General features: G+C 47.1%; 1 protein-coding gene across 3 annotated transcripts in view; it reads right to left on the reverse strand.

Annotated features, from left to right (window-relative positions):
- CLSTN2 (calsyntenin 2) overlaps positions 1–16,088 on the reverse strand; it is a 650,414-nt gene that overhangs the window by 149,539 nt on the left and 484,787 nt on the right. For all 3 annotated transcript variants that reach the window (XM_060298550.1, XM_060298549.1, XM_060298551.1), the window contains exons 3-5: positions 10,288–10,483; positions 9,337–9,545; positions 2,148–2,297 (exon numbers count right to left, since the gene is read on the reverse strand). In XM_060298550.1, coding sequence (XP_060154533.1) covers positions 2,148–2,297; positions 9,337–9,545; positions 10,288–10,483 — 555 coding nt within the window. The remainder of the gene's footprint in view (positions 1–2,147; positions 2,298–9,336; positions 9,546–10,287; positions 10,484–16,088) is intronic.

Below are 16,088 nucleotides of genomic sequence, written 5' to 3' on the forward strand. Positions count from 1 at the left end.
ACGGTGAGCAGGTGCAGGGAGGCGCTGCTTCCTTCTTGTCTTTGTTCCACACAGAGGTACATTTTTCACCATTCATTCATGCATTCAGCACTTGCCAATCACCTGCCTTGTGCCTAGCCCCGTGCTGGGGCTGCAGACACACCAGTAGATGGATAGCATCCCTGCCTCCTGGACCTCCCTGTCTAGAGCTGAAAACAGCCTCATGCCCCGAGGTAGGGGCCCCACGCATTCTTCACACGCAGAATGAAACATTATCAACACGTTTCACTTTGCATACATTGAACACTGAAACAAGTACAAACTCCATTAGGAAATTACATTTAAATATATTTCAATGTGATTCCAAATCTGTAGGTGTCTCATTTATCAAAGACAAAAAAGATTGGGTTCATTCTCCAGACACGGCTTTGTGTCTTGCTTTCCTCACTTTAAATCCCATTGTGAGCGCGTTCCGAGCTTAGAAAGCTTTTATACTCTTTCCAGGCTTTCTTTTCAAAAGTGAGACTTTCACTGGGACCAGTTGTTACACGTCAAAATAAAACAAGGTGAGTTCTTCTTCACTCAGGTAGCTTTTCATTCATTCATTCTTGGGTTCATTCATTCAATGACTGTTTCTTGAGCACCTACCATTGGGGCCAGACATATGCTAAACCTGAGAAATTCCACTGTGAACAAAAGAGACAGAATCCTGCCCTCAGGGTCCTCAGGGTCAAGTGAATTACACTCAACCAGAGTTCAGGTCCCCTGAGGTCAGGGACACACAGATTCCCACTCTGGCTTGTTCCTTTTTCTCTGTCTCTTGCTTGAAATAGACAGACACAGAGAAGACTCTCCTTTGTTCTTTACCTCTCACAAGTCTTAGCTGTGTCTCCCCTACTCAGCATTTCACCTTGTCTACTTTGTTCAAAGGCAAGCGATTCCGGTTCTCTCCAGAGGTGGATTTAATTACCCCCTCCCATCTTTCTAGTTGCAAGATGAAGGAAGATAAAGTTGTGCAGGGGACGATCTGAGGGCAATGACCCAGGTGGGTCCTCAGGTGTCCTTGCTTTGCACCATGAGGTCCTGCCAGTCTGGCCTGCTGAATTGGACTAGGAATAAATGCCTGCCTAAAAGGCAGCCATTCAAGGTCTGACCAGTGACCTATATGTGGTCTGGCGTCAGCCTGTCCCATAGGGACATGAACGACCAACACAGCTAATCGCACCCTCTCTTGGGGAGTTTAGAATGAAAGATACAGAGCGATAGACACAGAGAAAGAGGTAGAATGTAACAGGGGCCCTGAAGCTTTTAAGACCTATGAAGGGAAGGCAGCAGACAGAGGCACAAAGTGGATGAAACCATGGCACGCCCTAAGTTATGTGTAAGCAGAACCCTGCGACAGCATCAACAACCAAAACGGTGGCACAGAGATAACTCCAGCATCCCTGCTCGGCCACCAGAACTATTGGTGCCACCACAAGAGCTCTTGTTATTCCATAAACCATCCAATCCTCTGCGAGCTCCATCTCTGCAGCTGGCCTTCCCATCCTTATTTCCCCTTAGTTCATTGCTACACCTGCATCCTCAAAGGGTAACCTGAACCTTCTGTCTTTGCATCCTAAAAGATCTAAACTAGCACAGATATCCACCTCCATCGAAGGCCATTGCTTCTCCATTACCAGAGCCAACACGTTAGAAACCCCCTAACACAGAGGCTGGATTCTGGATCTCCAGCCTCTGCCTGTACGCCCTCTGTGCAAGCCCAAAGAACACGCAACCTTCCCCAGGTGCTGAGCAATTATTAAAACTTGAAATGCACCAGCTGAACTCCGAACTCTTAGGTAAAGTGAATTGGCCCTTTCTCCTGAGCACTGTGGGACAATTCCTATTGATAGGAAGCGGTCATGAGACTTGAGAAAGGGCACACTGGACAAACTGGGCACACGAGTTGGATGAGCTGGCTTGGACATTCTCAGCTGTAAAATGGGGGTACTCTATCGCCCAGGAGTTGTAAGAACAAACAGGCTACTCTATTTCTCACCGCAGAGTGCCTGTGCTTTACAAATCCCTCTAGTGATGCACTGTGAGGATTGGAAGGCAAGTCCAGCACCTCCTATACACATGGCCAAGCTGCCTTCACCCAACAGTACCGACAAGAGCAGGCCCACCTTGCCAGCCAGGCTTGCAAACTGGCTTTACGTCCACCTGCACCAGGGTGTCCTGCGCTGCAGGCTTCTGTCCACAGTCGTAGGCGGTCACCAGGATCTCATACTGGCGTTGCTTGTCATAGCTCAGCTTCTCCGTGTTCCTGACGTTGCCTGAAGATACAGGGACATTGAAAATCATTTCAGATCAAGTTAACCACGTTGCAGTTCTTCAAAATCCCTTCTGCCCTCTTTCAACCTTCACCAGAATAAAATGTCCCCTTTCCCTATCTCTTTGTAAAGACTAGGGCAAGTAGGGGCGTGGCTTCCACGTGTGGCCTGCTTGTGCCTTGGTGGCAGATTCTCAGGAACTGCCGGCTGGAGCCACCCCAGCTGTGCAACGGAACTGCCGGGTAATTCTGCCCACACATCTGGAACCCAACTGGTTGTGTTAAGTACGGGGTCGTCAGAAGACCACCCTAAACTGCACCAAACTAACCCTACATTAGGCTGTGTCCCTAATGTAGGGCAACGTATGCTCATCTGACATGAAATCTCTGGGAAAAAGATGGAATTCAGAAACGTCCCGACACGTATTTTTTAACATCTGGGCTCTTCGCCAGGAATGTTCATTGCCTCGTCTCACATTATTTTGCTACCAAATAGGAAGTAAAATCAATACGAGAAAACGTGTGACCTCTCTTCTGAAAGCTACACAGAATAACAGATTCCTTGCCCTGGTGGCAAAGACATTTTTCTCCTCCAAGAGAGACCAGACATTGTTTCTGAGCCATTTGTGTGTATTTGTTCCTGTGGGCTTGATATCATGGTTCAGAAATAAATCTTTGACAATTGATGAGCAAACTTTTAATTGACTATTTTTGCTGAAATACAATTTTGGTTTCAAAAAATCAATCAAGGCCTGACGTGCATTTAATACTTCTTACTTTTTTTTTTTTTTTTTTGCGGTACGCGGGCCTCTCACTGCTGTGGCCTCTCCCGTTGCGGAGTACAGGCTCCGGACGCGCAGGCTCAGCGGCCATGGCTCACGGGCCCAGCCGCTCCGCGGCATGTGGGATCTTCCCGGACCGGGGCACGAACCCGTGTCTCCAGCATCGGCAGGCGGACTCTCAACCACTGCGCCACCAGGGAAGCCCTACTTTTTACTTTTTGATTCCCAGCACTTAAAGTCTCCCTTTGTTGAGAATAATTTCATTCTGGCTTTTTTTTTTTTTCAGTGGTGGAGCTGACAGCAAATTAGAATTCAAATGATATCATCATCCTTTGCCAGAAGCGAAATCAAGAGAGTGGCATGGACATATATACACTCCTAAATGTAAAACCGATGATACCTAGTGGGAAGCAGCCGCATAGCACAGGGAGATCAGCTTGGTGCTTTGTGACCATCTAGAGGGGTGGGATAGGGAAGGCGGGAGGGAGGGAGACGCAAGAGGGAAGAGATACGGGGACATATATATATGTATAGTTGATTCACTTTGTTATAAAGCAGAAACTAACACACCATTGGAAAGCAATTATACTCCAATAAAGATGTTAAAAAAACAAAAAAACCCCAAATAAACCAACAAGCAAATACACAAACATGGAATGGCTGACTCAGGTATATATATTTCATTTTTGTGCACCTTTGTTAAAATTAAAAAAAAATTTATTGAAGTATAGTTGATTTACAACGCTGTGTTAATTTCTGCTGTACAGCAAAGTGATTCATTTATACATAGATATACATTCTTTTTCATATTCTTTTCCATTATGATTTGTCACAGGATATTGAATATACTTCCCTGTGCTATATTGTAGGACCTTGTTCATCCACCCTATGTGATACTAGTTTGCACCTGCTAATCCCAAACAACCTCCTTGGCAACCACAAGTCTGTTCCCTATGTCTGTGTGACTCAGGTATATTTTTCTGTTTCATCGAAACTAAGGGGAAACTTTTTAATGAGTTTTCTTCCATGCCAACTGATGTATATTGTTCATGCAAATTGAGACAACAGGGACTGACCCAAGAAAGCTCAGAAAATTAGAAAAGCCACATCACGTGTTAAAGATAGGAAAAATTCATCCACCCATCACTCAATATTAGTAAGACAGTACTCAGCACGAGGTCATGAGCACGTGCTATGAACGTGAGCATAGGTCAGGGTGTGGAGGGTCAGGGGGTACGAAGTTGCCCAAGACATTGGACCAAGAATTGGAATCATTTCTTCTGCTCTCTGCTCTGGACTGTTTCTAAAAATGCAACTGCAGCCAGTGATTGGAAGTCAAGTTTCCTTTAAGAAAGCCGGTCAAGAATCTCTGAATAAAAATGTGTTTGCTGTATCTTTGGCCTTGTGGCGGATGTTCAGAATCCCTTTCCTTTTTCTCCAAATATGTGTTTTGGTCTCAGCTCGGGGTCCCAAGCACATCTGCAACAGCTCACTGTGGGGTTGGTAACATTCCCTGTGGCTTCTGTTAATAAATTAGTTCGTGGTTAGAGCCATCACAGGGGAGGACTTCTGCCAGGTGGAAGCACTGCAATAGGGCCACGAGAAGTATGTTTCAGCAACATCTAATTGAACAAAAGGTTTTAACTTTCTTTAAAGTTAAATGGCTCTCAAAAGATACACCTCGTAGAAGAGGAAGGCTCAGGGTTTACTGTCCGTGTGACATTCAGCAGACCAAACACTACTGATTGCGGTAGAAAAATAAATAAACACACGAGCCCGCAATCCTTGGCTCCATTTACGGCAGCTCCCCTTCTGTAAGAAGTCTTAATGAAACTGAGAAACTACCTTCTCCACCACCAACTTCACGCATGGGAGAATGGGTTTCAGAGCACAGGATTTGAAGCCTCAGAGTATAACATTTTCACTGATGGTTGTAGAGGGAAGGGTCGTGTCTGGCTAAGTCACACATTTAAAAACATTTTGAAAGATCAGAAACAGCCCTCCTTTTTGCTTCTGTGACAATTGTGTTATTTTCCCCACATGTGAATGATTTCTCCTAGAGGTGCCTTCTCAGGAGAACAGAGTCCACAGTTAACCCAGGTGAGTTCTGATCTCTGGGCTTATTTCTCTGTTCCAGATGAACTTGGGAAGGTTAACTCTCAAAGAACTATCCGTACCTACCACGTGTCATAGTGAAGGTATTTTTTAAAACCTCAGGTGGAGTAGGGGTTGCAATGAGACAAGTGCACTTACCTGCACCCTCCTTCTGATGGAATTTAAATCGGAGTCGCCCTGTGGGAAACTTACGCAGGCCAGTCACTTTGCAAGTGTTCATACCTTTTGGCCATGCAATTCCACGTCTAACAACTGACTCCAGAAAAAATGATAAAAATTGCAGACAGAGGTGCAAATATGTTCATCTAAGCTTTCTTTATTACATTGAAAGAGAGTAAAGAAACTGGATGCCCAATAGGAAGAGACAAGCTAAGCCTGATTCTCTGCTTAGACGGACTGCTGTTCATGCTAAAAGTGCTAATTACGAAGCATGTTTATGGATGGAAAAAATCCACACAATCGAATGTTAAGTGAAAAGGGGAAGATAAAGAAAAGCAAGGAAAGCGTGGCCTTATTTTGTTCAAGAGCTTCATAGAAGAAGTGCTGGTAGAATGTCAGTAGTGGTTCTCTTTGGTGGGATAACAGGTGACTTACTTCTTCTTATACTTTTCTATGCTTCCCTTGTTTTCCACAAAGGACGTGCGTTTCTCTTCTATTCAGGTGGAAGAGAAGTGTTTTCATGTACTTGGAGAACAGACAGACTTGAGGACACACTGTGCTCATAGGTATCCGATGCCTGTTACTCACCAGGGCAGCCTGTGGAGGGCTCAGCAGAGGCTGCATGAGACCAACCACTGCTTGGAAGGTAGAAAAGTCTGCCAAGTGGAGACCGGGTGTCACCGAGAGCCCTGACGCTCCCTTAGCCATCATTCCCATCCCTGGCTGAGTGCAATACTTAATTCCCATGTTATAATGAGGATCTGAGGCCAGGTTTAAGTAGCTTGTCAAGGACCTCTCTCTCTCTCACACACACACACATACACAGAGTGGTAGGCATAGGATTAAGACACCTTTGTATTTTTGAACTTAAATACCACTGCCATGTGTTCCTGTCAAACGTCACTGAAGACAGTGATAATATCACTGGTGAAAAGGCTTTGGGACCAACACTCGGGGGACCTGGCTCCAGTCCCCACTCTGCCACTGAGGTGACAGCTGCTATATGGCCAGCTCTTCATGCTTTAGGAATCAGTTTTTCCATCAGTTCAATGGAAGTGAGGAAGGAGGCCTTCCCAACCTCAGAGACACCAGCCAAATGCTAGAAGATGGGGGGCTGGAAGCCGTCTGAAATGGATCCAGAATTTCCCAAGAGGGAGGTAATGCCACCAACTCAGTTATTGGCTCACAATTTCAGTCTGTAAATCCATGAGGAATGAATACCCTTCGTGTCCCAGTCACCCAGGTAAATATCTAATAATCATGGCGCCATGAATGGAACACTATATGCTAAGTACCTGTGAACATCATCCCCAGGCACTGCCTCTCCCTGAGGCCTCACTACCCCACAGTGGGGCAGGGACTCTTACTGCTATGAGTTTTCAGGGGAGGAATTCAAGGGAAGGGGGGCTGAAGACTTCTGGTTGGAAGAGGTTGAATCTTGCGTTAAAAGAAAAAGTCCTGGGGCCTGAATGAGTGGAGCCCAACTCAATAGTACTTTTTTTTTTAAAAAAAAATTAATTTATTTATTTTATTTTCGGCTGCGTTGGGTCTTCGTTGCTGCGCGCGGGCTTTCTCTAGTTGCGGTGAGCCAGGGCTACTCTTTGTTGTGGTGCGCGGGCTTCTCATTGCGGTGGCTTCTCTTGTTGTGGAGCAAGGGCTGTAGATGTGCAGGCTTCAGTAGTTGTGGCGCGCGGGCTCAGTAGTTGTGGTTCGCCGGGCTTAGTTGCTCTGCGGCATGTGGGATCTTCCCGGGCCAGGGCTGGAACCATGTCACCTGCATTGGCAGGTGGATTCTTAACCACTGCGCCACCAGGGAAGCCCAGCAGCACTTTTTCAAATGTGCATGCAAAGAACTTCTTCAAGGAGCTGGGAAGGTCACTGGGAGAAGTGATGGATAAGGGCCAACTGGGAAGCTCATTAGAATGGGAGCTGCTTCTGCGTCTGCCCTTAGGTCCTGCCTTCATTACTTGAGAAATGCTTTTGTAAACCTCGACATGGGTGGGGGGGGGGGGCGGCACGCTCCCAGCATGTCGGCTCTCCTCTTCATCTCAGGCTGTAAACCAATGCTGGAGGCAAAGGCCTGGCAAAGGACCATTACTCACTTTTAATGAGACAGCTAGGTAAATAAATTGGCATGTGTTAGTGAAATGGCTCATCAAGGTGAGTAATTATCTGCGTGACTGGGGCAGTTTACCCTCAGGTGAAGGAATTTGCATCTCCTCTCTCCCGGGTCTGTGGCTAAGCAGGAGGCCAAGGGCAGCTTGACCACTTGTTCCAGATACCCTCCCCTTGTCCAGTCTAGCTCTTCAGCAAGGACTTGTCACTCCCCAAGTTCCACAGCTCTTGTGGACATAGACAGCACAGCTGATCATAGGGGACCAGAAACACACAAAGCAGTTGTTTCATATTTTGTAGAGTGGCGTGTGTGTGTGTGTACGTGTGTGCGTGTGTCATGTATGTCTGTGTGGTGGGGACAGGCCAGCCACTTCATAGGGCCTGTAGGAAAAGCTATCAGGAGCAGTTCTTCTAATTGAAATCACCTGCTTCTTAGTCCTGAACCGAACTTTAAAGTCCAGTATTCTCTCCTTCGCTTTCTCATGCGTTGATCTTGTGTCCTACACACTTAGCCTCTAGTGATGTCCAGGTGTATGACGCTGGCCACATGTTTGAGCATCTTTTAAGGAAACTTCCTTATTACCATTTTGTCTGTTTGATGAATATTGGTTTCATCTTCTGAGACAGATCATAAACTCCAGGAGACCAAGGATGAGGGTGTCTCCTTGGCCTCCATGCCCTATGGAATCTGCTGCAATTCTCAGGATGCAGAAGACTCTGTCACACGGTAAGTTTCTCCCTGGTCTCAACATCAAGAAACACAGGAAGCACTGAAGATTGGCGAGCAGGTGACTGATGGTATTTCCCTCTAGGCATGGGCTACCGGGAGGCTGAGGGCTAATTCGCTGCCTAACCCTGGTTCACGGCACGCTTTGTGCCCCACCCTCACCCTTGACTCTGCCTGACTTTCTATTTTTTATTTTGATTTTTTTTGCTAGAGGGTAAGCTCCATGTGGGCAGGCCCACTTCTGTTTTGACTTCCCCTCTATCTCTATTCCCAGTTCCCAGCACTGTACCTGGCACTTAATAAACATTTGTGGCGTGGATGAGCCTCAGGTTTTGCAACTTTGCCATCACTGAGCAGTTAAATCCTATTTGAAACAAAGTGAGGATAATGTACGTACACCCACACACTCATGCTAATAATGAGACAATATACTTGATTAATATCAAGTTACTGAGAATTACAGTTAAAGTGGGCTGAGTTGATTGGGTCTCTGGCTGTGGTGTTTACACTGCAATGAGTTTTTTAATAATGGTGATGGGGAAATATCCAAATGGCTTTCTAGGATTCTTTTCAGTTCAGTAAGCTTAGTTTGAGATTGGAGTGTGGTGGGAGGGGTCTTTCATTCCTCATTCTCATGGGGTATAAGTTCTCAAAAACCCTTGGCAAGAGCTTTAAAGATTCCTGAATGGATCTATAGCTTGGACGGTGTTTCCAAAATCTCCGCCTTCTCTTTTAGCTTCTCTCTGTCTGGGAGCAGATTGCTGTGGTGTGGCTAATGTTACACGTGTTATACAGGAAACTCAGATGTGGCTGAGTTGATGGCATGGCTCACATCTGGATGACGGCAGGAAAATTCTACCAGAAAACCAACCTGTCTTCAGTATCCAAATGTGTGGCATTGTGAGTTCTATAGACCATTCACTGAGGAGGTTTCCGGGGTGTTTTAGACCTGGCCGGGCTGCTGATTACGTAAGGTCATCCCTTCTAGCGCAGGGCTGAGTTCTGGGTTACAGAGCCTACATCAGGGATAGCAAGGGAGGCGTCACCTGCCAAGTGCATTCAGAGCCCTCACTTGGCCTTCAAAGGGGTGGAGGGTGGAGCTGTTTCCCTGCTTCCATTCACCGGGGTCCTCTCAGGACACTCACCGTTTCTGTCGATGGCAAAAGGCACATCAGTTGTGACGATTTCATAGTTGCAAATCTGGCTGTACTGTGGGGAGCAGTCCTCGTCGACAGCCTCCACCTGCAGGATGCTGTCGTAGATCTTGCCCTCTGTCACGACAGCCTTGTAGGCCGGCTCTTTGAAGGTGGGAGCAAACTCATTGACGTCCTTCACCTGGATATGGACCACGGCCCTAGGACCACACACAGGAAGGAAGAGATGGTGGTAAAGAAAGGATCACACCATCCTCCCACACCTCCCACAGGTACTGACTCAGGTCCCAAGGTCAGGAGAGTAGAGAGACCACAAGACAGTCGGGACGGCTGTTGTCTGAGTGTTCTGTCTTCCCTCCCATTGAGACCCCTTTACCTGTCCCTGCCCCTATCCTCTGAGATGAATCCACCCCAGAGAGGTGCCTCCCCTTCTCTGACCTTCCTAGTTACAGAGCTTTAGGTGATGCATTTCCTCTATCTCCTCATTCCCTCCGCTATTCATTCACTCCAACCAGTAAGAATTGAACCACTCTTACTCTGGGTTAGGGGCTGAGCTAAACTCTATTTGAGAGTTACAACCCCAGATGAAAAGTGCCGTGATGGAGAGAAGCACATGGCCTGGCAGAAATCCAGGGAAAGGTCCCAACGAGGTCTGCAGGGATGGGCTGGCTGACAGAAGGCTTCCCAGAGGAAGTGACATCTGAACTCAGTCCTGATGGTAAAAATAGGAGTATCTTCATGGGGAGCAGAGGGGTGGAGTATTCTAGGGGTAGAAGGAGGCCCGCGCTGATGCCTGTAGGGGCCTGGGGACCTGGCCAGCAGTCGGGCTGGCCGGAGCAGCACGGTGTGACCACTGCATATGCATATCTGAAGAGCAGCGTGTGAATGGAGATGGGAGGGCAGGGGTGGGAGGGGTCCAGGGAGCTCCATCAGGTCACTCACTTGTGCGATTTCTTCCAGGCCGTCTCCTGGGGCCCCGTGCCACAGTCATAGGCCTGGATGATGAACGTGTACTCCTTCTGCAGTTCACAGTCGATGGGGCTCCTGGCGCGGAGCCGGCCCTCTCCCGACGTCTTGTTGAGCACCACAGCCTCGAAGGGCAGCTCCTGGCCATGGATCTTGAATGCACAGATTTCCCCTGCAGGAGGATGGAAGGCAGAGAGCGGGGATCCTGAGAACGGCCACACTGAACACAGAGCTTCGACTGGACCAGATTTGCAAACCCAAAACCAGACCATTTCCTCCACACAGATAATTGTCCATGCAGAAGCGGCCTTTGGGCTTCCCTGGTGGCGCAGTGGTTGAGAGTCCGCCTGCCGATGCAGGGGACACAGGTTTGTGCCCTGGTCCGGGAAGATCCCACATGCCGCGGAGCGGCTGGGCCCGTGAGCCATGGCCGCTGAGCCTGCGCGTCCGCAGCCTGTGCTCCGCAACGGGAGAGGCCACAACAGTGAAAGGCCCGCGTACCACCAAAAAAAAAAAAAAAAAAAGAAGCGGCCTTTAGAAACTCAGACCAACACGTTCATGTCCTGGATGGTAAAACTGAAATGTGCCCCATCCGGTGTACCCGGCAGAAAAAGTGGGGTGTGTGGGTGCTCATCAAGCAGGGAGCTGGCTGATATCTCACTTTGCCCCTTTTCCCAGGAGGTTTCTCGTTTGCCCTCTGCCCAGTATGAGATTAAGGAACTTGCCCGCGGTCAAAAGACAAATGACTGCAGAGGAAAGGAGACAAAGGCCAAAGCTTTCAGTGTCTTTTGTTTTGTGACAACATCCTTGATTCTTCAAAGTGTGCTCTGTGAAGCAGCGGCCTGGGCATCCCTGGGGAGCTTGTTAGGAATACAGACTCCCAGGTACCACCTGGACCTCCTGAGTCAGTATATGCATCTTTTTTTTTTTTTCTGGTGTGTCCATGATGTCTTTTTTTTTTTGAAGTATAGTTGATTTACAATATTGTGTAATTTTTGCTATACAACAAAGTGATTCGATTATATATATATAATGGAAAGAATATATATAATGGAAAGAATATATATACTTTTTTTTTTTTTTTTTTGCGGTACGCGGGCCTCTCACTGTTGTGGCCTCTCCCGTTGTGGAGCACAGGCTCCGGATGCGCAGGCTCAGCGGCCATGGCTCACGGGCCCAGCCGCTCCGCGGCATGTGGGATCTTCCCGGACCGGGGCACGAACCCGTGTCCCCTGCATCGGCAGGCGGACTCTCAACCACTGCGCCACAAGGGAAGCCCTTATATTCTTTTCTATATAGTTTATCACAGGATATTGGATATAGTTCCCTGTGCTATATCGTAGGACCTTGTTGTTTACCCAGCCTATATATAATAGTTTGCACCTGCTAACTTAATGAGGGTCCCCAAGTGATCTGTTTGCTCAGTAAATGTGAGCAGCATTGCTTGGCTCTGTCCTTTACTCTTGGTTTAAGCGCCCCGCGTTGCTGTAGCCTCCTCCCCCTTCTCGCCTCCCCCCCTTCACGTCTCTCACCTACCACTTCCCTGAGGGGACAGGGACACCACTTGGAGTTGCCATGTTCTCTCCAAACAGCGGGGGTGAGTTTATGTGAGTTCCAGAATCCCTGTGGAGCCTGAAAAGCCAACTTCTTAAAGAGCTGACCATGTTGTGAAATGAATACATTTCTCTCCGTCAGCTGGGTTCATGTGTATTATAGCTATTTCTCAGCATTAAAACAAGACCACGAAAATATCTTCTTTATCTCAGTTGATGGATATTTGTTTCTTGAACCCTGACTGTAAGCCCTGTAGTAAGTGTCCTGGAAAGTACTGAAGATTTGAGACACGTTCTCTTCCTGTGTTGAGGGAGCTTACAGGCTTGTTGGGGAGACGATGTGCAGATGTCCAGAAAGACCCTTCATAGAGCAAAGGGGTGTGTGAGTGTCACATGACACGGGCAGCAAGGTGTCCAGCTATAGGCTGCTGGAGAGTGAAACACAAGCTTGAGCCCAGGGGCTTGAGTCACGTTCCAGGTTCACTACTGACTTGTTGATTTAGTCAAATTATAGTGACTCTCTGGGTTTCAACTGTGTCACCTGTAAAAGGGCCCAGGAGATAATGTTGCAGGGAGAACATCTACCTGACATGCCCCAAGCCTGGTCTGACATTGCCCCAGCTGCACTGCTGCGACCAGGATGAGGTGCCTACAGTCTGGAGTTTAAGGGGGGCCTCAGGCTCAGGGTGACCAGGCATCTGCCCACAAAGCACAGGCACCGTGAGGAGAAGGGGTAACGCGGTTGCGTGGCTGCTGTGTGTCAGGCATCGAGCTTTGTACCTCTGCCCAGGTGATCTGGTTTAATCGTCACAACAACCCTGCAAGGCAGGTGTTTTATACCAATCTGTACAAATTAACAACAACAGCAAAAAGGATCAAAGGAGTTATTACTTGCTCAAGGTCACAGAGCGGAAGTTGGTGCAAACCCCAAGTATGGCTGAGTCGTAACTCCACGCCCTCTCTGCCCCACCGCGCCGTCTCCAAGCAGCCCCATTACTTCTAAGGGGACCGCCGAGGGAATTGCTTCCAGTAACATTCTACATTCCCACTCAAGCCTCACTCAGGAGAGGAAGTCCCCACCCCATTTTACATATAGGAAGGTGCCCCGATCTCTTACTGACAATGTTTTCTGAGATGGTCAGTCAATACTAGTTTTACATTTAGGCTTTTGTTTTTTATTATTTCGTCGATCCTCAATTTCATTATGAACACTCCACTTTCACTACATTCCCTCCTGGCCATTTCTCAAATGTAGTTGTGGAATAATGGACAAGACAGACAGCTTGTGGGCCAGGCTCTAACAAGAAGGCTGGTTCCCATTCCATCGCTGTTGCTCAGGCCAGTTACTGCCTCTCGGACAAGGCTAGCTCTGCAGCCTTCAGGGCAGGAGAACAGGCATCCTCAAGTTTCATTTCTGCCCTGAATTGGCTGGGGTTGAAGGGATGGACTTCTGACATGTCTGCCTTGAGATTCTATCCCAAGATCAATGCCAATGTGGGAATATTAGCAGCGAATGAGCCCAGACTTGTTCTGGGGTGTTCTCTGGAGTGCCCAACTACAGCCATGATTCTAAGACCCATCAGACCAGACCATTTCTCTTTGAAGAGTCCAATTAAACTAAATATAAATGAGGGTCATTTTCTGTTGGAACTATCTGATTACACCTAAAGTAGTTCTCAAGGCTCAGAAATCCTGAACAAGAAGAAAGGAGAGGAAGGAGGAAAAGGCAAAGGAGGAGGGAGAAATGCAGACATAAGGGGAAGGTAAGAAAAAGTAAACCTCAGGGCAATGTAATTTCATCGAACTAAATTCAGCTCAATTCAACTCAATAGAACCAGAATTTTTTGAGGATGGAGTAAGTAAGTGCAAGGCACCATGCTGGGACTGGAGACACATAAAAAACGACTTGTATACCTTAAGGGATAAAGATACCCGATCCTCAAGTCCTCATTACCTCCTAGAAGAGACCGTGAAGTTCACAAGGGCGATGCCATGCTCACTTAGTTTGCACCAGCTCAGACTGAGATGGGACTTAGCCCCCTTTAAACAAAAACTAGAATTCATGCCACACTCATTTATCCCACCTCTGCATCTGACCTGTGTGTTCTGGTTGCAAAAACATTCATTCGTTTATTCATCCATTCACTCACCTCATATTTATTGGGGACCGTGCACCCAGCACTGGCAAAACAGTGATGAACAAAACCTTGGCCTATAAGCTGCTGGCAGTCACGTGTGGGAGGGAAATAAGGAATCAGATAATCAGCTACCTTTATGAAGGATGGCGATGGTGATACACGCATTGAAGGAGGGCTTCTTGGTGCTAAGAGACTTCTGACCTGGGCAGGTCAGGCAGGGAGGTCTAAGCTAAGGATGTGATGGCTCAGCTGAGATCACAGGAAGAGAAACAGGGAGGCACCCAGGCCACGAGAGAGGGGACTGAGTTTCAGGCGGAGGGGGCAGCACACTGTAGTGCCCTTCAGAAGGAAGGGACATGGGACTGCAGAGACCGATGTGGCCAGAGTAGAGGCAATGGGGTAGGGCCAGTTTCATGGGTGTGTGACCTGAGAGGCACATGAGGGCCATGTACTCAAGAGGGCCCTGAGCTTGGTTGAAATCTCTGCTGTCACCATGTTGAAATTCTTAATAATTTTATCTTTGAACTTGGGTTTTGTAAAGGAAGGCTGATGGGACAATGGAGCGTGTTCTGAGCAGTGGAGATGGGTGTAAAGGCATGCCTCCCCGTTCCTGCTCTCTCTTCGTATCTAGTGCTCAGGATGTACCACAAGCACAGCATTATGGTGGATCCACGATGTGGGGATGGGGGAGTGGCATTCAGGGGGACTCAGAGACAGAACAAGGTAAGCATATGACAGCTACGAGTGCATAGTCCACTAAGCAGGGAGCTGACAGCCCCGAGAGGCTACCCCTTCTGTTTGAACCAAAATTGTTTTGAACACAGAAAAAAGGCAAGCAACCGAAGAACATTGTCCTATCCTTTCTTACTACATTACTTCCCTGTAGTAGCCAATCACTTATGCTGAAAATGATGACAGAGAAGAAGAGGAAAGAAAAAACAATCCATTATTCCTTTCTTTTCACACCGTCCTTACTATCAGCAAGTCAAATGCAGAGAATGTTGGTAGAATATGCGCATATCAAGAAGTGAAATGAAAACCATGGAGTACCATTTGTGTAGCCTTTACAATGCTCTGCTAAAGAATTAAATACATATGCATACCTGAGCTAGAACATGCAAATGCTGTAATTTTCAGAGATTCTGCACAGCAGTTAACTGCTCTTCTGTTTGCATTTGAAACAAATGGGCATTGCACAGTATGAAGATAAACTGTAAAATCTATGCTAATCATTTAAAAATTTTTCTTTACTTAGAATCACATCAAATAGCAAATTAAAAGCACAGCAAGTTGAGAGACTGTGGAAGGAATGTCCTGGGATAGAATCCTGAGGAGGAAGGATATTTAAAACTGCAGTTCCCAGTATCTGTGAATGACACATCGGGCTATCACGATCTTTTGTGAGGCCTGCCGCTAGAATTCGTTGTAACTAATAAAGCACTATAGTGGGAGGGTGATGTACTTAAAAGATCAGACCTAATGGTTTCTATATTAAAAATATTGTAAAAGGGAAGAACAAAATCTGACTCCATGTTGGATCTGTTTCTTTTACTTTAACCTTTGCTCTCTGTTGCTATTTGTTACTATGATCACTAAAAGGATGTTGTCTATAGCTATTGGCATACATAATGGCCTCCCTCGGGGAACACTGTCCCTCTGCCTAAATGTTAAACTAAAGTGCTTTAGTTCAGCTCACAGGGAAACATTCTGACCCTGCCTACCTGTGAATGGCTGCAAGAAAGAAGAAATTAACACATCACCTCCCCTAGGCTGGCCAAACCAGGAGATGTTTTGCAAGACTTATGGCCTTTTTACTTTACTTCCTCACCTCCTCCCCATCTCTGTCCTATAAAAGAAACTAGCATCCAGACCCTGATGGTACTCTAGGACATTAGTTTGCCAACTTCTCAGACTCCCGGCTTTCTGAATAAAGTTGCTATTCCTTTCCTCAACACCTTGTCTCCTGATTTATCGGCCTGTCATGTGGTGAGCAGAGGGAGCTTGTACGCAGTAACAATATCACTTTTAAAATCTTGCTTTCCTAGAAAAATGGTACAAATGAACTGGTTTGCAGGGCAGAAATAGA

The sequence above is a fragment of the Globicephala melas genome, chromosome 4, assembly GCF_963455315.2.
Source record: "Globicephala melas chromosome 4, mGloMel1.2, whole genome shotgun sequence".
NCBI classification, from domain to species: Eukaryota; Metazoa; Chordata; class Mammalia; order Artiodactyla; family Delphinidae; genus Globicephala; species Globicephala melas.